Here is a 24,002-nt window from a genome sequence, read left to right as displayed (position 1 = left end):
AAGGGAAACATAAATCAAGATAAGTTATACACAATTATAAATACTTAACTGCAGTGATATTTTACTTCATGACTTTAGTTTTTCTAGTGAGCTATTATGTAGACTACTTCTTGTAGTAGTCTTTTCAATGTTCATGTGTCCCACACAAGCACTGAAACTTAAGACCTGTCAATCTGGCTTTGGTCTCAGAGTGATTAAAGGGTTTCGTCAACTCTTTTATTGAGGTCGCAATCATTTAATTTTTTGGTATTTAAATTGTTTTATTCAAATCTTATTTATTTTTCTGACTTTGATCTATATAACAGTTTTAATCCATTGGTTTTAACTTTAATTATTGTATTTAAATGCATTCTAATTCTTCTTATTTGTTATTATTTTAACTGTTGCTGTCCATGTATCCTTTTTTATGTGAAGCACTTTTGGATCCATGCTATTGTGTATGAAAGGTGCTATATAAACAAAGTTGAGTTGAGTTGAGTTGAGTTGAGTTGAGTTGAGTTGAGTTGAGTTGAGTTGAGTTGAGTTGAGTTGAGTTGAGTTTTAAATGAATATAGTAGAAGTTAACCCTAACCCTAAGGAAACAGTTGGAGAAGACAAGCGAGCTTGGTCATTCTGTGTTTCCAGTATTTGATTAAGATTAATACATCACATACTGTCGCCTTTGCAGCACTGAGGTGAACTGAATACATTTTAAGAAGCTTTGCAAACAGAACAATACCCTGCTATACAATGACCGTGTCAAGCTCCAGAAAATCGCATTGATCATTGTGAAAGCAGGTTGTAAGGGAGATAAGATAAGAACCCCTTATAGGTCTGTAAAGCAGTCATAAATGTCTCAAGAGCCAGATGATAAAGGAAATATCTTTGAAAACTTCCTCTTTTCCTTAAAAGGAAACACATAAATACAGTATATCCTTCTTCCCTTTAACAATAAGCACAATCTCTCTGGGCCCTTACTCTTTTAACGTGTCCATAAAGTAGTCAGATAAGCTTTGAGTGTTTGATATGAAGGTGTGTAACCTTGGATAAAACACGGCTGAAGGTTGCGAAGCATTCTTAGCACAAAGGACACTCACTCTCCGTGTATGTTTGGGGCATGCATTCATGTGTTAATTACAGTCCTTGTGCTTTTACAGCTTCTGAATGTGAATCATTTGTTGTTGTCCGGAGGATTTTAGGTCATTCACTTGTTTTTCTATCTCCTTCCTTCTCTTAGGCATCATCTGATGGGAACAACTGGTTTGACAGCTAATAAGACACATGAAATGTTCCCATCATTCGACATGGGCTGCATTGCTATAGGACTTACTTTATACTATAAAAAAATACAGGGTGTGTTTAATTAAGGGTCATGAGAATAAGTATGAACCTGCCAGAGGGTGTTATAAGTTCCTCTCTTTATTCTGTGAATCAAAACGTATGAGTGTTTAGAATTAAGAGTTTTAGAATAAGTAGAAAAAACTTGCCAGAAGGCATAATTTGGTTCTGGATTTATTATACTTGATTGGCATCTTAATAAATAATACTTAATCTAAACATTGTTCTTGGCTTGGAAACTTCAGGGTGCAACAAAAATAAAATATGACCCCATAAATAAAGTTTGAAGGAGTAAGCACCTCTAAAATTGAGACATGATACATCTTGACTGAACTCATGGCCAACAAATTGTATACATGCTTTTGAAGAACAGGCTTGAGACCTTACACGAACCCCAAAGAAAACACCTTTCCTGTTTTTCTCTTTCAAGCTATGTCCTATCTTTTTCGATAACCATCTACTTGGTTACAGAGTGAATCACAGCAGGTCTTGATGTGAAAACTATATCCTAAAACAGAGACATGACTTCATAGTGTGAAAATATCATGAAAACATCATAATTACAGTCAGTCATAATACTTTGGGTTAAGAACAGAATATTAAGTCAGTATTTGTGGCATAGATTTTCAGCTAAGCGACTCAGCAACCACCCAGCTTTATCAGCCCACAGAGGATTCTGGTTAAAGGCAGGGCGCATTAGCCATGATGAGTCCAACACAATAGAAACATCACCTCAGCCTCACAAGGCTGTAATAATGGCAGCCTTCTGGTTTGATGAAACATATTTCATCAATCTGTCATACAACAAACTAGAACATCTACGATGCAGTTGAACAGGGAGGATGGGAAATCTGTGCCATGTTTGGTTATATAATCGTCAATATCTTGTTATGAAATTTCTTTGCTACAATAAGCCTTTTACATGCTGATGTCTTTAGCTAGTTACCTGTAATTTATTAGCTTACAAGAAAAAGATTACCCTCCACCAGGTGAGGTTTGCAGCGTATAATGCATTGCTCCATGACTTTGCAGGTTTTTTCCTTCTCTTGATCAACTTCACTTATTGATAAGCGAGTATTTGTTTTAGTAGTGTTTGTTTTTTTTCTTTCTGCCTGTACAAACCCAAGCATACTGCATGCTTGTTCTGTTCCAAATCAATCTTTTCTTATTTGTTTTAACCTCTCATGCTGGCAGCATGCCAAGCCATATCTAAAACAAACAATACTACTCTTGTAGTAAAATAGCCTTATATGACCTTTCTGTAGAAGATGTATTAAGTTCAGTACAACGTTTCTGATGGATAATTGTTGTAGCTATATGGTGCATTCCCTAAATTAGTGTATTCAATGAAGTAGCAACCATGTAAATCCATGCACTTTCACAAATATTGAGAATCAAAGAATGACCACTTTCAGTGTTGTGTTATCAAATGATTGTATTTTCAATGATTAAAAGATAAGCAGCATGTTAATGATGATGATTGGTCACCATCTCAATTAGAAGTGCTTGCAAGGATTTTAAAACATCATTGTTACAAAGAAACAATGTGTTACAATCATCAGAAACATAAGGGAGTAAAGGGTGCAGTGTGTAGTTTTTAAGAAATGTACTGGGATAAGATTTGAAGTAGAAGGAAATGGAGCTTCCCAAGCAAAGCCACAGTTCTTTGAATCCCTTCTTAACATTTCTGTTCTGTCTTGTCACACATTGCTTATTTTTTTTGCTTTTTTAATGAGAATATGTCCCCTGCTAACATGCAGAGCAAGATATAAAACAGTAGTCTGTAACTGCAAATGGAAAGTTGAATGAATGTGATATTCTAGAGGAGGAAGTCCATCAATTTGATTAAAAAAGTGCCTCCGGTTATTCATCTACACCCACTGCAGCGTCCATAGCTGTTATGATTTCTGACAATGGTACACTGCTGACACTTAGTGGTGTAGCTATGACACTGCATTATAAAATAAAAGTCCATACAATTAAAAGTTGACTGTTCGTTAATTGCTGCACTGCTTCTACTTTCATCATACCAGCACATATTGTGATTGTGTTTGTCAATTTTATTTATAAAGTACATTTCATTACACGTAAGTTCAATGTGCTTTACATTGATAATTAAAAAAATAAAAAATATATTCCAAATAGAATAAATAAAAACAGAAAAACAATTGATACACCCAACATACATCAGATACAGCAATCAAACAAACAGCAAGTGTTGCTGCACAGACATCCAGTCACAACAGTCATTATATCATTCATACGCTTGAGAAAATAAATATATTTTTGGAGACCGTTGTTATGGGCCAGAGGTCAGCAGGCAGTTTGTTCCAAAAATATGGACTACAGTAACTAAAGCCCCCTTCACCAGACTTTGACTGAAATCTGGGTACATTTAAATGACTTCCACCTGCTGACCTAAGGATCCTGGTAGGGTTATACACGGTGGGCAAGTCAGAGATGTACTGGGGAGCTGAACCATTGAGTGCTTTATGGACTAATAAAATGATTTTGAAATGGATTATGTATTGAGCGGGGAGCCAGTGAAGTGTTTTGAGAACCGGGATGATATGGTCATGTTTTCATGTGTCAGGATTCTAGCTGCTGTGTTCTGGATGAGTTGGAGCCGTCCTATGGATTGTTTGGATAGACCTGTGTACAGTGCGTTGCAGTAATCTAACCAGGTTGATATGAATGAGTGGAATAATTTATCGGCATGGGTTTGGGACATGAATGATCGGAGTTTAAATTGCACTACTGTTCCTTTAAGAAACCGGTACTGACGCTCAGCGCCCAACGCGGCGCGTAAACTGAACTTTGTTGTTGTCAGCAACTAGCAGCTAAGCTAGTTGTAAGCTAGCAACCGGTGAGCGTTAAACATTTGTTCTATTACCGGTGATAGAAAACAACGACACAGTAACGACTGTAACGACCAGCAGGCTCTCTTCACTGAACACCGGCTTCAGGAAAGATGACTTCTACACAGGTGAGTGTATCAGATAGTTGTGTGGAAGTTGTAGGTTTTCTTAGACCTCACAGCTGAGGTCGGTTTCTGGTGGTCCTCTACTTTGCATCTCATAAGGGAAAGTAGGAACTTGTGTAACCCCTGTTGAGTGTGAGCAGGGTTAAATGTCTGGTTAACTCATTTTTGGCCAGGTGGGATGCTAACCTAGCTACTAAAACAAAGTCCCAGCTGTATTTGTTTAAGTGTCAGGAACAAAATGGTAAGATAAGTAAGATACAGTGGAGGAAATATCTTCTGTTTAAGTCAGGGGCGTCAACCTCATTTCAGTTCAGGGGCCACATACAGCCCAAGTTGATCTGAAGTGGGCCGGACCAGCAAAATCATAACATAATAACTATAAGATGATCCACTAACTACTAACACTAGCACTGCACCCCAGCATACAACACTGTCCAGCAAGCACACTGTTCATGCTGGAGCCGAGGGGTCCAAAATAATCAACTTTATCTTCTTCATTATTATAATCTCTGTTATTTTGCAGTAAACATTACACTCTGTGTCAGGTGAATGGGAAACCTGTGTGTTTGGTGTGTTCGCAGCAGGTTTCAGGGCTTATAGAGTAAAATATTCAGCCCCACTATGAGACTCATCATGGCAAAATATACAACAGCTGTTTTTGTAGAAAGATAGTTCATTAAATGTAAATGTAAACATTTTCAGAATGTACTTTTTTGCCCACAAAAAAATATTAGAGTTGTTTTTATTTATAGTGCTCTAAAAAGTATTTTTGAATCGCAACCGGATTATGCAAACAGCAAGTAATCTATTTTCTCATTTTGAGAAAAAAATCTCGAAAAAAACAGCACCGTTCAGGTGCGCTCTGTCAACACTATGATTTTATGCAACCCCAAGAGGACACATTTGAAATAGTAGTTACTTTTATTGAAAAATTGCAGTTAATGTCTTCTCTGTAATATTTTCACTTTGCAAAGTCGTACCGTTGGCCGGTTTTGACCCACGGGCCGCATCTTTGACACCCCTGGTTTAAGTAAAAAAAAACTAAAAGTGCATGACTAAAACAATCCTTGAAGGAAATCAGTGCACTGTAAGATGAAATGCAGAGTTATTATTCTGTCTACAATGCTATTACTGCAGATGACATTTTGACACTTATAATAAACACAGCTTATGTTTAAAAATTATATAATATTAGCATTCAAATCTGATTGTTGTCATACTTTTTGCCACAGACAAGCACCCACAACATGAATGTCTGTCTTGTTTGGGAGGCAGGATGGGGTGGAAGTCTGGCATGGTTGAAGCTGAATAAAGAAGTGAAGATGGAGTTTGACAATATGTAGGAACTTGTCAGTAAGGCATATTACTGCTGTTTCAATGACTGCTCATGAGAGTATCCCCCATTCCTGAATATACATACACATTTTCTAATTAGAGCAGTAACAATTGAATTGTTAATGCAATATGATAATTTGCAATAATTAAATCTGAATTAATTGTAATGAATCAGACAAATATTTAATGTTAACAAATAATTTCTCACTCAGCATGTGTATACCTAACAGTTACCTGTAAACCTAACGAGCGCCGCTGACTTGCGACCATATGATGGTGACTGATTCAAAACTGGTCCTCACCAAAACATTATCATAGTTAAAGTTAAAAACACAAATAAATATGGCTGCTGTTAGTACTCACAACTGTCATTCTAGCATTATCCAGTTGTCACGGTGACTAGATATCAGGAGAAAAGTTATAACACATATAATACTGTAACAACTCTACTGTTTGTTAAACGTGTTCAGTGTAGATGTTCTTAATTCCTACAGTGTTGACGGTTAGTGAAGGCATCAGGAGAGGTGTAGAGTGTGTGAGCTGGAGAGAGGAGAGACAAGAGAAGTTTTTCATTCATTCAAACATTGATTGTTGCTTTGTTGGTTGGTGTGATCAAGGCCGACAGTGACCAGTTATTAAAACTCAACGTGTTCACGAATCGGCTCTTCATCCCTACAGCGTCCGGACGGACGCTACGATACATATACATTTTCTGTAGGACTTACTAAATGTCATTCATTCTTCTGCTTGTCAGAGCCCCCGTGGTGAGAGCTTTTTAGACTCTGATCCGGACTACAGTCCTGAGCAAAGCACTTCATCGGGTCAGAGGGGACAGGCCCGAGGTCGAGCGAGAGGGGCAGTAAATAGAGTCAGGGGAAGCAGAGGCAAGGTTCGAGTTTAGATTACCACTGCAATGATGAGAATACTTCCCTCATATTTTTTTTTATAAATGTTGGTTGAATGTATGTTTTGCCCACAATTTAAGAACTCTCTAAATATACAGGATTAAGATAAACATGGAGCAGTCTTAAAATAGTTAATATGATTTCTAACCATGTATTAGTTTTAGCCGCTCATCCTGGAGTGGCAGCAAGCGCTAATCCCAGTTGACACCTGTTACAATGGTTTGCAATGTAAAAATGACATAAAAACAACAAGCCGCTTCGTTAAGACGATATTGTCTTTATTAAAAAATATATAAAAACGGGAACATGAAAAATAAAAAACTTTTCCAGGGGTTAGACTCCACCAACACGAAGAAAATGGTCTTTTTTTCTTTGTTTGTGTTAACTCTCGACGCCATATTTGTCAAAGTGTCTCATGATGATGCCCAGCTCCAGCTCCACGGTCCCCATGGCTTCGGTGTGCAGTCTGTATCTATCCGCCCCGCTGTACACAAGGTCCGGGCTGCGGAGCTGTGGACCTCCGCCCACAAACATCTGCGATAACTGCTCCTGCCATGAACCGAGCGGCCTCCAAGTCACACAGTTTACCCGGTGGTGTCCGGGACTGGACGGGACGTGGCAGTAACCGTACCCGTACAGTTGGCAGCGACCGAAAGAGTCCTGGTGCCACACTTGGAGGTGAAGTTTTGGCCAGCCCTGCAGTCCCTTGGTGGCGAAGTGTAGATCGATAGGGTGACTCCAGTACGCCATGTCCCCTACCTGGGGGATATCCACCTGGGTCTGACCCTCCTTAAGCCCAGAGAGAAGACGCCATGCTCCTCCTGTATGAACTCCCCATTTGCAGTAAAGGCTGCTCTGCGGAAAGCCTGTAGCCCCGACGATCTGGCCTATAATGTGCAGCTCCGCCATGTTGTTAATGATTTCTTACACACACTCATGCGCCGTTGCCTTCTCTCACTCTTTGCCCCTCTCACTCTTTGTGTTTCCACGGCTAATTCAACAGCTACGAGCTAGCACCATAGCTCACGTCTCCTTGGCAACACCAACACCCTGCAACGACAGCGGCCATTTTTTTTTACCCTGAGCGCCGCTTCTCAGGCAGCACTTTTCATCGTGGCAGCAACATATCTTGCATTTCTTGCATTGTGATTAGAAGGTATGAAATCTAAAATAATATATTTTTTTAAGCCAAGCTATCTGTCATCGTTTCTGGAGTTACTCCTTCAAAATAGCGAATTTGACTGGCACAAGTGTAATGCTGCCTGACAGGCAACACGCAGGGAACACATCATCTTGATCACTGCGTTGACGTGTTTCCTCCTATGCCATTTCAAAAATATATTTTTTTTATGGCAGATGGAAATGTTTGAGTACATGCCTGTATCGTTTGTAAATGTATTATAAAATGTAAAAAATAAATAATTAAATAACAATAATAAGTAAAGTTATGAAGATTTTTCATCAGTTGTCCCCGGTTGTCCCTACATGTAGCTCTTCTTGATAAACCTGTCATGCATACTAAATTCAGCGAATCTTTCAGCGTTAAAGCTGCAGTTGTAGTCCTGGAATATACATCAGTTCAGGGAAAGATTTTGAATGTCAACACTACCCCTCCACACCAGATTTCCCTCTCACTACACCCCTCTCTGCTCCTGTAAGCCCTGCTCACAAACAAGTTGTAGTGCACGCTTAATCAGGACGATGCAGGAGGACCAATCAGGAGATTGGCTCTGATTGGTCAGAGCTGACGGGAGCGATTGGAATTTATAGATTGCAGGATAGAGAGGCCTAGAAAAATACATAGATCTCGCCATAATCTCAAAATACCTAATTTATTGATGGCTGTTGATGAGTGTTATGCCTTTTTTTTTACCAAACACATCACAAAATAAGTACTGTTTTATACCCCAATCCTACCAACTGCAGCTTTAAGTCGAGAACTTTAATTTGTGTTTTTATTCTGGAATTCACTTTGTAGTCACCAGTGCAATGTGAAACAGCGCCACTCACTGGCGGTTGTGTTTTCAACGTAAATCATGGTCATGCAGAACAAGATGCTCTAATCTAGAAGCTCTGAATGTTTTCTGATCAATTTTCAATGAAATACTCAAGTTTAAAATCCTATGATACCCTCTCTCAAGGGACCAACGTTTACAAAGTTCACACATGGTGGCCCAGCTTTATTTTACATGCCATCAAAGGAAAAGTGCAGGTTTCACAAGGTTGAACAAACATGACCGCCTGTGTTTGAGGGAACAAACATATTTTCCAGGGTCATAAAACGTTTTGGCAATAGTCTCAGTAGCATTTAATTGTCAGTATTTAAAGTTGAAGTGGCTTGCCAGTTTTACATTAGCTGCACATACTTTCTTTTCCATGTGTGTGTTTTGAAGGTGTTTTATATGACGTTTTAAATGGTTCTAATTTCATAGTCTTAAATAATGAAAGTCACTTCACACTTGTACTGCTATTTCCTATCTAACTGACCTTATTTGGTAACTCATAACCATTACTGCATATTAGCACATAGTAACTTACCTTTATTACTTACTGTTAGCATTTATTTATAGGGTAGCCTGTTTTTCCCTCTGTGGAAGGAAAAGCAAGAACTTGACAATAACTTCATATGCTGTAGTGTTTCACTTTATGATAGTAAAGAACTTTAAATTGAAGTAGCTGAAATAGGACATACGTTTTAAGGGCTGTTTTATTTGTCTGCTCAACCTGACTCTCTTTCTCTTTCTCCATTCAGTCTGATCCCACTCTGGAGAGACATTTTAAGGGTCACAGGGAGACTGTGATGAGTGTGGACTTCAGCAGCAACATGAAACAGATCGGTAACTGATACATTAGTGTACTCTGTGTCTTTGTTGAGTATTTCTCTGCACCAGTTTATTGTTTTCTTTCTATATTTCCTACAGTCACACTCTGTGGTTTTAATTTAGTCACCTGTGCTTCCTCCTTTTCCAGCCACAGGCTCAATGGACTCCTGTGTGATGATCTGGAACATGAAACCTCAGATGCGAGCGTATCGTTTTGATGGGCACAAAGACGCTGTCATGTCTGTGCAGTTTTCTCCCTCAGGGCACCTGGTGGCTTCCGCCTCGAGAGACAAAACAGTACGTCTTTGGATTCCCAGCATGTAAGTTTTAAAGTACTCTGCCTTTGTTTTGCACTGTACCTCTATTATCTTATTATTACTATTGTTTTCATCTTGACAGCTCTTACCAAAGAAAAAGCCAGTGACTCATAAAAACAAAACCAGACAGTTGTTCTGAACTTCCTGCTCCTGCCAGCAAGGAAGAAGCCACACGTTTCTCAGCACCCACTGTTTTTTTGGTTATTTGTGTTTTAACTTGTTGTTGTCTTGGTGTCTGTGTGCAGGAAGGCTGAGTCAACATCTTTCAGAGCTCACACTGCCACCGTGCGCAGTGTTAACTTTTCTGGTGATGGACAGACTCTGGTCACGGCCTCTGACGACAAGACCATCAAAGTTTGGAACGTACACAGACAGAAGTTCATCTTCTCTCTCAACAAGCACATCAACTGGGTCCGCTGTGCAAAGTATGATGCAAGGACACACACATACTGACAAGTTTTCACACTTACACATCACTGGCTGCTGCACATTTTTTTATATATTTTGTTTTTTACCTGAGATGTCTGATTTCTTTCTTTCAGGTTTTCTCCCGACAATCGATTGATTTTGTCATCCAGCGATGATAAGACTATAAAGCTGTGGGACAAGAATAGCAGAGAGTGTATCCATTCATTCTATGAACATGCTGGGTGAGCACTCGACACAAAAGAGGGAGCACAGGAAAACTATTGATAATTGATGATCTGATTTGTGTTGGCTTGAGAAAAGAAACACAACACAGACTTGTTTTGACAGTTTATATAGTTTATTAACTTTCTCTTCATTTAGAGATCGCTATGTACCCTTTCACCCTATGGCCTTTGGGCTGTTTCCTTTTCTGTAAAAGCTGCAACTCAGCAGCCTCAAGCCATTCCACAGGTTAGGAGCAGCTGCTGAAAAGGCCTTATCATCCCTGGTTTTCAGCTAAGTTTTAGACTTGTCCAGGAGCAGTTGATTGGTTGACCTCAGTGCTTTAGGTGGAGTATGGACATAGAGAAGTTCAGCTCAGTAGGGCAGTGCCAATTCATCAATCAAGAGCCTTAAAGGTCAACTACAAAATCTTACAGGAAGTCAGTGGAGAGGGCAACAAGTGCTGCATGTCTGCCTAGTTTACTCTCTAAGAATAACAGACTTAAATCCACCCTGATGTTTCAGCAAGGCAAAAGATGACAAGTCAGATTCAAGCTGAACAATGAACACCTTTTGAATTAATTTGCTGGAACTGCACATTCAAAGTTCTGTAAAAGCTCCACCAGAGACCTGTCTCTTTAAACATCATCTTTTATGTCTTCCCAGTTATGCAAACCAGGTGGACTTCCATCCCAGTGGAACCTGCATCGCAGCAGCCAGCACTGACAACTCTGTGAAGGTGTGGGATATCAGATCACACAAGATACTGCAGCACTACCAAGGTAACTGCACCTCAAACATTATATAACAAAAATAGTCAGTTCATTTGAGGATCATGGTCAAGTGGTTCATCAAAACCAGAACGTGTATTCAGTCACAAAACATTCAAAGTTTTCAAACCAAGGATATCAACGACAGACGTGTCAGGTTTGGCAATCTTGAATTGTTATATTAATGCTTTAGCTGCTTTATGACTGTCTGTGTTAAAAATACATAGAAAGGAATCAAGTCACAGAAGATTGATTACTTCAATAGGAGCCTGGACACAGTAAATCGAACCCACCTTGAGGGAGGACATCTTGAGCTTGTACTAAGGTTTGGATCGGCTTCACTGACCAAATATGTGAAAGAATACACAAGATCTGAGTCAGATTTTTGTTAGCTGTAAATTTAATAACACCTCTCTTAATCCAAGAACAATTTGATAAGAGGCCGAACAAAGTCACCCACTCCCACCAGACTCTATAAAACAATGAAGCCTCATCCTTAAACACATTCAAAAATACTGCTTAGGCTTATTATAAGTTACTGAAATAAGATCAAATCAAGCTTTTGATCTAATGATTAAAGAGGAAATCAAGACTTACAAATTTGCATATAGTAAGTAAAATGCCTTCTATCAGCCTTCTCATTTCTACATGGCTTCGCCAAACAAATTATATCTGTTTGCCGATCCAGCCAGAAAAACGCTCCAAATTCTGGTTCAATATAGGGTAGATAGCCATAATAGTTTTCTTATCATGATTACTTGTCTTGAAGGTTTAATCATATAGTTTTCTGTTTATTTAGGTGAAAGCTTTCTCACTCTCATATTATGAATTAAACCCTACCAAAAAATATATGCCTTCTTCTTTTAGTTTAGCTGGATGCAGCATTTCATTATCTTCAACTCACTGAGTTAGAGGTGTAAGTATTTCTATTCTATAGAGGTGTAAGTAGTTCTATTTGTGTCATAGCATCTCTCTGCCAGCAGAGGGAGCATGCCACTCATCAAATGTATACTCTCTCATTCTTATTTCAGTGATGAACCCAGCCACCTCATAGAGGAAGAGTTTCAGATTTAGGTTAGTTAGTTTTTAGTTGATTAGTTACTATACACCTTATACTAAAGCAAGGATTTCTATATACAGGTATAAACCCAAGCCCCACTCAAGTTTCACAGAAACCAAGGCGTTGTGATTTACAGCAGCAGCGCTCTTCAGTGGGATCCAGGCAACCATGTTTGTAAACGTCTACCCAGCTGAAGTGTCCACAAGCAGAGGGTTGAACCTTTTATTGCTCTTCAGGTGCTGGTTTATGACTAAACTAGTCCTCTGACATCTAGAAAAAATGGAGAATGTTTTCCAAACATGAAGGATTGTCTCTTTTCATCAATCTGATATTTCTAGATCAACATAGTGTTTTACCTCTGCCTCAAAAAACAGCATCTCTTAAAAAAAATCTAATTCCACCATAGTTCTGATATTTAAGTGTTTATTTTTATATGTAAAGTGACCAGGTACAATATTAGAAAAACTGTAAGGTTGCTAGATGCTGCATTGCACCAAAGCTAGCTTAAAGTAATTGTTATCCAAGTTCATTGACAAGCATTCACTTTGTCTGATTGTAAGTAAGGGATGATGGATAGTGAACAGGTGGTTATGCATATTAGAATCTCAACAAGGTGAGCAAGAAAGACCGTGATTGTTAAGGGGTTCTGACCAATCAGAACCAAGTATTTAATACACCCAGGTCACAAGTCAGAAGGCCGAGTTATAGCAATGTTTTATGATTGCATGTCATCTAAGTTGCAAAAAACTGAGCATATAAATTGAATATTACAGGATGAATAACAATGTGGTTTCTACTTTTTAAGTTTTTTAAGGTCACACTTCATTTTACCTTTCAGGGTAAATACATTTTGGTTTTTTTGTGTGTGTGTGTGTTTTTCAGTCCACAGTGGTGTGGTGAACAGCTTGTCTTTCCACCCGGCTGGTAATTTCCTCATCACTGCGTCCAGCGATTCCACTATGAAAATATTGGACCTTGTAGAGGGCAAGCTACTGTACACATTGCACGGACACCAGGTAGACACACTCACGCACACTCACACACACACGTGTCATATAAATATCATTTCAATATCCAACAGGCCGAACTGTGCAGGTTGTCTTGTCGTGATCACAATAGGTCGTGTCTGTTTTAGTGTTTGTATTCCTGTGTGTGTGTGTGTGTGTGTGTGTGTGTGTGTGTGTGTGTGTGTGTGTGTGTGTGTGTGTGTGTGTGTGTGTGTGTGTGTGTGTGTGTGTGTGTGTGTGTGTGTGTGTGTGTGTGTGTGTTTGGAATGTTTGGTGTGAGTGTGTTTGACATCTCCTTTGTGCCTGTTTGATTGTCTGAAGTGTGTGTGTGTGTGTTTGTGTGTGCGCGTATGATGCCTTTTTTGTACATGGTGTATTTTAGTACTTGCCAGGCGAGCGGGCAGCCCACTCATAATGACTCATCTCAGGGTTGTTGGAAGGAAGCAGAACAGTGTTTCTGCCTCCATTCCTCTGGATCCTCTCCTCCTCTTCTTCTCTACCTACTCCTCTCTGTTTCCGTCCCGTCCTTTTTCTACAACTTTAACCCTCCTCTTTGCTGTGTTTTTTCAAGGGATGTTTCGGCATCACTACTGTAATTATCATCCTCATTTTCCTCCTCCTCCTCCGCCCTGTGTGTGTGTGTTTTTTTTTTTCCACCTCTCTTTTCATGCACTCACATTTTGGCTGGCTGGACGAGCTGGCTGGACCGCTCTCTGACTGTATCTGTTTGTTTGAACAGCTGATGGACTGGCTTGCTGGCTAGTTGTGGAAATCAGTGGCTTGCCAGTACCACATGTGGTCCGTCTGTTTATCTATCCCTCTGTACACGTAGCCCGTCTCTTCTTTTCTTCTTGTCCCTGGTACCTGTGCTTCTTTTGGAGTTATTGCCAAGACTCTTCCATTTGTCAAGATAAAAAAAATCTAATTCTCTTGTCTCTCTTCACACCTCCAAATTTGTCATCTCCCGCACCCGGTCTTTTTTTTGGTTGTTGTTCTTTTTGGCTCAGTGGTGACTCCACCAATCTGTCAGTGCTGAGAGCGTTCAGGGTGTTAATTGTCTCTCCAGTTGCATAGTTAGATGTGGGAGAGACCCCCATCTGTTCGTTGTGGGTGTGTAGGTGTCTGTGTGTTTACGTCTGCTTGTCTATGTTCACGTACAGTACGTGAAAACACATGAGGGCTCTGAGGGAGTTTTTCTTCTGTTGGATGTGACAAACGTGTTGTTTACCTCGCCTCGAGGGGAACCATACCTGGCTGGGTTGAATCAGTCTAATTCAGGTTAATTTGTCTCTCTGCTCCAATGTCTGACAACTGATTTACACATTGTGATTCAAAAGTTTTTATGCAGAAACTTTCCAGCTTAGTGGAAAAAAATAGCTTTGAAGACCCAAAATACATGCTGAGACAATCCTTTTTGAACCTTCATAATATGAAATTAGGCGAGGTTTCAGAAATCATAAAAGAGGATAAATATGGGCTTTGATAGCCTTTATTTATCTTAGAGATGCACCGAAAGGAAAATTCTTGACCGAAATGGAAAAACCAAAAATGAGGAAACCAAACCCGAAAACTGAAACACCAAAATAAATTATTATGCCAATTGTTAGTACCATTGCATTTCTGGCTATGACTGTGTAGTAACTTCACTAAAATCAAGGATCTCATTGATCATACCAGACAAAGAGGGTGCATGCCCCTCATCTGGTTCAGAGAGACGAGTCCTTTTTTCTGCACTCTGTTCTTCTCCTGCGCTGTGCGCTTCTCCGTCTCCAAGCAGGTTCTCCGCATCCATCGCGCCCTCGATCATTTCTCGTGCGCACTGCTTTATTCACACATCCAAGTAATGATCTTTATAACGCGGCTTACAGTCGCGATGAAGTGCAGAGGATCCGAACAGATCTCAGTGAAACGTGCTGACAGACTCTAAGAGTGTACTTTTCATTCAGGGTTCCCACGCATCCTGGAAAACCTGGAAAACCTGGAAAACCTGGAAAACAGTTGACCAGTTTTCTAGTACTGGAAAACACCTGGAAAATGGGAGAAAAAGTAAAATGTCCTGGAAAATCACATATAGTCCTGGAAAATTATTCCAACATGGCTGCGTGCGACCTGACCCGATTAACAAAACACATCCCCATTCATTGAAAGTTGAGTGCACTCTGTGCTAGAAAAGACAGCGACACTGCGCAACTTTTTTCACATCTTTTCTCTTTCACTTCATAATCATGCATTCACAGAAAACGGGGGTATATTGTCTAGTGTTATGGTACATTAACCTTGTAGAGTGCTCTTTTGATTCAAAGAGTCTTATATTTAAGTTATAGTGTGACCAGTGGAGTCGGGCAGAGAGCTTGGGGGTCTGTGCCTCACAACTTTCTCTGCAGGCTGAGACCTCAATTACCGTACTCTAGCTCAGTTGTTCTCAAAGTGGGGTCCTGGGACCCCTGGGGGTCCACGAACCATAGCATGGGGTCCGTGAATTTATTTGAATAAATTTCTAATAAATTATAAAATTGAAAACAGCAAAACAGCAAAAACACCATTGTTATGATACCATTTGGTGGCTTGAAGGGATATGTAAGTCTTGCTACTGTTCATTTTCTGAAAGCGTTTAAGATCAATTACTTGAAAAGTATAAATGCAGTCATGTTGAGTCCACAAGGAATGAAATGACCCTTTGTTTTAAAGTATACAAGTGGTATTTACTTGATTCAAATTGAAGTGTTATCAGTTTATCACTATGGTACAGGTCTGAAGTATTTACATTGATACGTTTTACAATACAAATAGTTCCAAGGGAAACTAAGAGTGCAAATGGTAGTAAGCATGTTCTTTAGTGATGGGAAGTTCGGCTCTTTTCAGAGAGCAGGCTCTTTTAACTCGGCTCCCAAAGAAGAGCCAGCTCTTTCGACTCCCAAACGGCTCTAAATTTAGGATCTTTTGTAGCCGTATAGTTTACCTTAACTTTGCAAAATATAATTGTTTGTGTTGAAAACCTTTTACGTACTGTGTTTTTATGAGAAGACTTATAATTGACAAATTTTGTGCATTTATTCTGTTACAAAACCATTCTCAACCTGATCCTAGGGTTAGGATATGATTAGGGTTAGGATTAGGATTAGGGTTGTGATTAGGATTAGGGTTAGGGTTAGGGTTATGATTAGGATTAGGGTTGTGAGTAGGATTAGGGTTAGGGTTGGGATTAGAGTTAGGGTTAGGGTTGTGATTAGGGTTAGGGTTAAAGTTAGGATTAGGGTTAGGGTTAGGGCTGTGATTAGGATTAGGGTTAGGGTTGGGATTAGAGTTAGGGTTAGGGTTAGGATTAGGTTTAGCGTTAGGATTAGGGTTAGGGTTGGGATTAGAGTTAGGGTTAGGGTTAGGATTAGGTTTAGCGTTAGGATTAGGGTTAGGATTAGGATAAGGGTTAGGATTAGGGTTAGCGTTAGGATTAGGGTTAGGATTAGGATAAGGGTTAGGGTTGTGATTAGGGTTAATGTTAGGATTAGGGTTGTGATTAGTGTTAGGATTAGGGTTAGGATTAGGGTTAGGGATAGGATTAGGGTTAGGATTAGAGTTAGGGTGAGGGTTGTGATTTGGGTTAGGGTTAGGATTGGGGTTAGGGTTAGGGTTATGATTAGGGTTAGGATTGGGGTTAGGGTTAGGGTTATGATTAGGCTTAGGGTTGGGATTAGGGTTGTGATTAGGGTTAGGGTTAGGATTGGGGTTAGGGTTAGGGTTATGATTAGGGTTAGGGTTAGGATTAGGGTTAGGGTTAGGATTAGGGTTGGGATTAGGGTTAGGGTTGTGATTAGGGTTAGGGTTAGGATTGGGGTTAGGGTTAGGGTAATGATTAGGGTTAGGGTTAGGATTAGGGTTAGGATTAGGGTTAGGATTAGGGTTAGGGTTGGGGTTAGGGTTGGGATTAGGGTTGTGATTAGGGTTAGGGTTAGGATTAGGGTTAGGATTAGGGTTAGGGTTAGGATTAGGGTTAGGATTAGGGTTAGGGTTAGGATTAGGGTTAGGGTTATGATTAGGGTTAGGATTACGTTTAGGGTAAGGATTAGGATTAGGGTTAGGGTTGTGATTAGGGTTAGGGTTAGGATTAGGGTTAGGGTTAGGATTAGGGTTAGGGTTAGGGTTGTGATTAGGGTTAGGGTTAGGATTGGGGTTAGGGTTAGGGTCAGGATTAGGGTTAGGGTTAGGATTAGGGTTAGGGTTAGGATTAGGGTTAGGATTAGGGTTAGGGTTAGGATTAGGGTTAGGGTTAGGATTAGGGTTAGGATTATGATTAGGGTTAGGGTTTGAGTTAGGGTTAGGGTTAGGATTGGGGTTAGGGTTGTGATTAGGGTAAGGGTTAGGATTGGGGTTAGGGTTAGAATTAGGGTTAGGATTAGGGCTAGGATTAGGATTAGGTTTAGGGTAAGGATTAGGATTAGGGTTAGGGTTGTGATTAGGGTTAGGGTTAGGATTAGGGTTAGGGTTAGGATTAGGGTTAGGGTTAGGGTTGTGATTAGGGTTAGGATTGGGGTTAGGGTTAGGGTTAGGATTAGGGTTAGGGTTAGGATTAGGGTTAGGATTAGGGTTAGGGTTAGGGTTAGGATTAGGGTTAGGATTAGGGTTAGGGTTAGGATTGGGGTTAGGGTTAGGGTAATGATTAGGGTTAGGGTTAGGATTAGGGTTAGGATTAGGGTTAGGATTAGGGTTAGGGTTGGGGTTAGGGTTGGGATTAGGGTTGTGATTAGGGTTAGGGTTAGGATTAGGGTTAGGATTAGGGTTAGGGTTAGGATTAGGGTTAGGATTAGGGTTAGGGTTAGGATTAGGGTTAGGGTTATGATTAGGGTTAGGATTACGTTTAGGGTAAGGATTAGGATTAGGGTTAGGGTTGTGATTAGGGTTAGGGTTAGGATTAGGGTTAGGGTTAGGATTAGGGTTAGGGTTAGGGTTGTGATTAGGGTTAGGGTTAGGATTGGGGTTAGGGTCAGGATTAGGGTTAGGGTTAGGATTAGGGTTAGGGTTAGGATTAGGGTTAGGATTAGGGTTAGGGTTAGGATTAGGGTTAGGGTTAGGATTAGGGTTAGGATTATGATTAGGGTTAGGGTTTGAGTTAGGGTTAGGGTTAGGATTGGGGTTAGGGTTGTGATTAGGGTAAGGGTTAGGATTGGGGTTAGGGTTAGAATTAGGGTTAGGATTAGGGCTAGGATTAGGATTAGGTTTAGGGTAAGGATTAGGATTAGGGTTAGGGTTGTGATTAGGGTTAGGGTTAGGATTAGGGTTAGGGTTAGGATTAGGGTTAGGGTTAGGGTTGTGATTAGGGTTAGGATTGGGGTTAGGGTTAGGGTTAGGATTAGGGTTAGGGTTAGGATTAGGGTTAGGATTAGGGTTAGGGTTAGGGTTAGGATTAGGGTTAGGATTAGGGTTAGGGTTAGGATTAGGGTTAGGGTTATGATTAGGGTTAGGATTAGGTTTAGGGTAAGGATTAGGATTAGGGTTAGGGTTGTGATTAGGGTTAGGGTTAGGATTAGGGTTAGGGTTAGGATTAGGGTTAGGGTTAGGGTTGTGATTAGGGTTAGGGTCAGGATTGGGGTTAGGGTTAGGGTTAGGATTAGGGTTAGGGTTAGGATTAGGGTTAGGGTTAGGATTAGGGTTAGGATTAGGGTTAGGGTTGTGATTAGGGTTAGGATTAGGGTCGGGATTAGGTTTAGGGTTTAGGGTTGTGATTAGGGTTAGGGTTAGGATTGGGGTTAGGATTATGATTAGGGTTAGGGTTTGAGTTAGGGTTAGGGTTAGGATTGGGGTTAGGGTTGTGATTAGGGTAAGGGTTAGGATTGGGGTTAGGGTTAGAATTAGGGTTAGGATTAGGGCTAGGATTAGGATTAGGTTTAGGGTAAGGATTAGGATTAGGGTTAGGGTTGTGATTAGGGTTAGGGTTAGGATTAGGGTTAGGGTTAGGATTAGGGTTAGGGTTAGGGTTGTGATTAGGGTTAGGATTGGGGTTAGGGTTAGGGTTAGGATTAGGGTTAGGGTTAGGATTAGGGTTAGGATTAGGGTTAGGGTTAGGGTTAGGATTAGGGTTAGGATTAGGGTTAGGGTTAGGATTAGGGTTAGGGTTATGATTAGGGTTAGGATTAGGTTTAGGGTAAGGATTAGGATTAGGGTTAGGGTTGTGATTAGGGTTAGGGTTAGGATTAGGGTTAGGGTTAGGATTAGGGTTAGGGTTAGGGTTGTGATTAGGGTTAGGGTCAGGATTGGGGTTAGGGTTAGGGTTAGGATTAGGGTTAGGGTTAGGATTAGGGTTAGGGTTAGGATTAGGGTTAGGATTAGGGTTAGGGTTGTGATTAGGGTTAGGATTAGGGTCGGGATTAGGTTTAGGGTTTAGGGTTGTGATTAGGGTTAGGGTTAGGATTGGGGTTAGGGTTAGGGTTAGGATTAGGGTTAGGGTTAGGATTAGGGTTAGGACTAGGGTTAGGGTTAGGATTAGGGTTAGTGTTATGATTAGGTCTAGGATTAGGGTTAGGGTTAGGGTTGTGATTAGGGTTAGGATTGGGGTTAGGGTTATGATTAGGGTTATGATTAGGGTTAGGATTAGGGTTAGGGTTGTGATTAGGGTTAGGGTTAGGATTGGGGTTAGGGTTAGGGTTAGGGTTAGGGTTAGGGTTAGGATTGGGGTTAGGGTTAGGGTTAGGGTTAGGGTTAGGGTTATGATTAGGGTTTGGGTTAGGATTAGGGTTAGGGTTAGGATTGGGGTTAGGGTTAGGATTAGGGTTAGGGTTAGGGTTGTGATTAGGGTTAGGATTTGGGTTAGGGTTATGATTAGGGTTAGGGTGAGAACCAGAACTAAACTTAAGCAAACAGAACCAGGACCAAACACAAGCAGACCCAACCCGAACCGTACCAGAACCGAACCAGAACCATACCAGAACCTTATCAGAACCGAATGAAACCTGAATCAGAACCGAACCAGAACCGTACCAGAACCGAACCAGAACCGAACCAGAACCGAACCAGAACCGAACCAGAACCGAACCAAAATTAGAATAGAACCGAACCACAACCGAACCAGAACCGAACCAGAACCGAACCAGAACCGAACTAGAACTGAACCAGAACCGAACCAGAACCGAACCAGAACCAAAATTAGAATAGAACCGGACCACAACCGAACCAGAACCGAACCAGAACCGAACCAGAACCGAACCAGAACTGAACCAGAACCGAACTACAATCAAACCAGAACCGATCCGAACCAGAATAGAACCGAACCAGAACAGAACCAGAACCGTACCAGAACTGAACCAGAACTGAACCAGAACCAAACCAGAACCGAACCAGAACCAGAATAGAACCGAACCAGAACCGTACCAGAACCAAACCAGAACTGAACTAAAGCAAACAGAACCACAACCAAACCAGAACCGATCCGAACCAGAACCAGAATATAACTGAACCAGAACCGAACCAGAACTGAACTAAAGCAAACAGAACCAGAACCAAACTCAAGCAAACCGAACCAGAACCGAACCAGACCTGAACCAGAACCGAACCAGAACTGAACCAGAACCGAACCGGAACCGAACCGGACCCAAACCGAACCGTACCAGAACCCAACTAGAACCGAACCAGAACCAGAACCAGAACCGAACCAGAACCGTACCAGAATCAAACCAGAGCCGAACCGAACCAGAACCAAACTCAAACAAACAGAACCAGAACCAAACTTAATCAAACAGAACCACAACCAAACTTAAGCAAACAGAACCAGAACCAACTGAAGCAAACAGAATCAGAACCAACTCAAACAATCAGAACCAGAACCAAACTGGAGCAAACATTATTAATGTCCTCAGTTTGGCATGTAGAAAAATCAGATGCCTCAGCTAGGATGGGCTGATCCGATTTCTCCTTTCAGTGAGTATTTGCCCTGTCTTCAAGAAGACTCTCTCTGAAGGAACAGATGTAGCCAGGATACACAGCCTCCCCCCCATCACCTGAATCCTATATCCTCACATGTGCTGTGGCCGCATGGCCGCCATGCTGACCACAGCACAGCGACACATCTGCACAGAAACTCCATGATGTAGACATCACTGATCATAATAGACATCGCCATGCAGGAAGACAGTTTACATTTTTTTAAATCTCTGAGAGATCTTCAAATACAGAGTGCATCTTTACACTGGTGCGATTTTTTAAGAGTTTACGGTGACTCAAATAAAAAAACGTAAAATTTGCTTTGTTTTATAGCGACCACTTAGCAGGATGAATATCACGATTAAGCAGGTATATTTGAGTTGTTTGAGTTGAGTTGAGAAACATTTGTGGCCATTTTTGTCATTCAGTTCTATTTAGGTCATTATTGCACTGATCCTCTGATCATTATTATTATTTAATTATTTCAGTAAGGCAGCTTCCTGATTCCTTTGCTGGTTCTTGATGATTTAATTGATAGCCATAGACTACATGTCTTTCAATGTAGACTTCCACTGAGAGGAACATATTAGACTATTTAGGAACTAAATTAGGAACTAAATTTAGACTGTCATACCAGCTTGATCATCAATGAAAATGTCCTGGAAATGTCCTGGAAAATGATCTCTGGAAAAGAGTGGGAACCCTGTTCATTTTTTTCCCGCTTTAGTGCTGCAATTAAAGGAATAACAGATGCAGACATGTTGGCCCTTATCCAAACAAGCGTGTACTGGCGGCGGTTTTTGCTTGCGTCATCACAACATTCTGTTTCGGCTGTGTTGTTTGGGTGGTATAGATCTTTTGGCTGAAAACCGAAAATGCACTTTTGGGCCATTTTCGAAATCTTCGGTGGCCGAATTTTCGGTGCATCGCTAATTTATTTATCTAAGGCATCAAATTGCTTGAAGCGCCTTTGCCGCTAATGCTCATTCCTAGTGTAATTTAAACAAATCCATTTGCAGTTCCATAACGCATGATAAAAAAACAAGATGAATCACCTCCATTCTAACATGCTAACAATAGTGTCACACATGGCGATGCTGGCCTGTCTGTTGCCTTCTATGGTGTCATCTTTGTTGTATGCCCTATAGGCGTTTTTCAACCAGAGGAACTTTACCCCGGAACTAGGTGCGTTTAATCGGTGGACCCAGGGTCTAAATTTAATTCAGGGGTTGATAATCTCCCCCTGATTTGCACCACCTACCCGGGGCTTCAGCCTGTGGTCCAAACACAGACAACAATGGGGGCACAGAACCTTTTAGTTCAGGGTAAAGTAGTTCTGGGGGCTAAAAGACCCTGGAACTTTTGGTCGAAATGCACCACTTTTTCTTATTTACTGCCTTGTACTGGACTAGCGGTGTAGAGAAGTTACTTTTATCGCCTCTCCATATGCCTGATTTGCCAAATCTTCACAGGACTTAAGGCAGCTGTGGAAATGTAGACAACAAATGAGCAGCAGGAACCATTTAGTTCCTCGAAGAGTAGTTCCTGGTACTTCAAAAAGTACCTTTCATGATGATAGCACCACAGGGAACATAGTAATGCACTATATAGTAATGCTAAACTTCTCCATAAAATGAACGCTTGCAATCACACAAGCATTTTAGAATGAACTGCTATGATAGGATGCATGTGTTGAAAAAAGACCTGTTTAAATAATCTAGTTTGACCCATGTCCTTTCTGTTATTATAGAGTTGCTCTAAAAGTTATTTGCCTAACCTTAGGGGAAGCGTTCTGCTGACCATGTTTTAACATTGTATTTTTGCAACATCTTAATAGGATATGCTTTGCAGGAAATATGCTTTTATTTGAAGTGTGCAAAGCATTTGGAAGCAATGTCACTTAAACACTTATACTAACATGTACTTATACACTTGAGTCTGATGCTGTTGTGTTACACAAAAGGATTTTTTGTTTCCAAAACTCTGGGATGTTATCAAAAATTACATTTTATTCAGTATAAAAACTATCTTTAACCTTGAAAGTTGGGTCTTTTCTACTGAAGTAATGCTTTTTCTCTAAATAAAAAGGACTCTAGTCAGAAAAACAACTTCTTTAGGCACCTGTGTTGTTTGGTCCACAGCACATGTTCCTTTAAAACACTAGGCATGGCCTCATCCATTCTCCCCTCAATACAGTGCAGTGGTCCTGTCCTCTTTGCTGAAAAGCACCCCCAAAGCATAATGTTTCCACCCCCATGCTTCATGGTTGGGATGGTGTTCTTGGGTCTCATCTGACCACATGACCTTCTCAGATGCCTCCTCTGGATCATCCAGATGGTCATTTGCAAACTTCAGACGGGCCTGGACATGTGCTGGCTTGAGCAGGGGGACCTTGTGTGCGCTGCAGGATTTTAATCCATGACAGCGTAGTGTGTTACTCATGGTAACCTTTGAGACTGTGCTCCCAGCTCTATTCAGGTCTATTGACCAGGTCCTCCCGTCTAGTTCTGGGCTGATCCCTCACCTTTCTCATGATCATTGATACTCCAAGAGGCGAGATCTTGCATGCAGCCCCAGACCGAGAGAGGTTGACAGTCATCTTAAGTTTCTTCCATTTTCTAATAATTGCGCCAACAGTTGTTGCCTTCTCACCAAGCTGCTTGCCTATTGTCCTGTAGCCCATCCCAACCTTGTGCAGGTCTACAATTTTGTCCCTGGTGTCATTAGACAGCTCTTTGGTCTTGCCCATGATGGAGAGGTTGGAGTCTGATTGATTGAGTGTGTGGCAGGTGTCTTTTATACAGGTAACAAGTTCAACCAGGTGCAATTAATACAGGTAATGAGGGGAGAATAGGAGGGCTTCTTAACCCTAGAACACTACCACCAGAGTGATTTTAACCCAATATAATATACCCAATAAAAAGTACTTGTCATCAAAATATGACAAT

General features: G+C 40.8%; 2 protein-coding genes across 5 annotated transcripts in view; one reads left to right on the top strand and one right to left on the bottom strand.

Annotated features, from left to right (window-relative positions):
• Positions 1 to 3,829: 3,829 nt before the first annotated feature.
• Positions 3,830 to 24,002, top strand: part of poc1a (POC1 centriolar protein A) — a 68,244-nt gene continuing 48,071 nt past the window's right edge. The window contains exons 1-7 of one of the 4 annotated variants that reach the window (XR_004631558.1): positions 3,830 to 4,303; positions 9,293 to 9,377; positions 9,511 to 9,682; positions 9,925 to 10,104; positions 10,222 to 10,329; positions 10,976 to 11,091; positions 13,022 to 13,155. Coding sequence is in view for 3 of the 4 variants with exons in the window: in XM_034685580.1 (XP_034541471.1) it covers positions 4,289 to 4,303; positions 9,293 to 9,377; positions 9,511 to 9,682; positions 9,925 to 10,104; positions 10,222 to 10,329; positions 10,976 to 11,091; positions 13,022 to 13,155 (810 nt within the window). In the remaining variant the exon portion in view is untranslated. Of the gene's footprint in view, positions 4,304 to 7,567; positions 7,697 to 9,292; positions 9,378 to 9,510; positions 9,683 to 9,924; positions 10,105 to 10,221; positions 10,330 to 10,975; positions 11,092 to 13,021; positions 13,156 to 24,002 lie in introns of those variants that run through there. The other 3 variants (XM_034685580.1, XM_034685571.1, XM_034685587.1) reach the window with 3 other exon arrangements.
• b9d2 (B9 domain containing 2) lies at positions 6,798 to 7,624 on the bottom strand. Its single transcript, XM_034685604.1, has one exon. It carries the CDS (start codon positions 7,447 to 7,449, stop codon positions 6,922 to 6,924), a length of 528 nt encoding a protein of 175 aa, XP_034541495.1. The 5' UTR covers positions 7,450 to 7,624; the 3' UTR covers positions 6,798 to 6,921.

This window comes from Notolabrus celidotus, chromosome 1 (assembly GCF_009762535.1).
Source record: "Notolabrus celidotus isolate fNotCel1 chromosome 1, fNotCel1.pri, whole genome shotgun sequence".
Taxonomy (NCBI): Eukaryota; Metazoa; Chordata; class Actinopteri; order Labriformes; family Labridae; genus Notolabrus; species Notolabrus celidotus.
Note: the sequence above shows the minus strand (reverse complement) of the source record. Positions and strands in the feature narration are given on the sequence as shown.

Coding starts and splice junctions, on each gene's coding strand:
- b9d2 (XM_034685604.1), bottom strand. CDS start 7,449: ATGGCGGAGCTGCACATTATAGGCCAGATCGTCGGGGCTACAGGCTTT.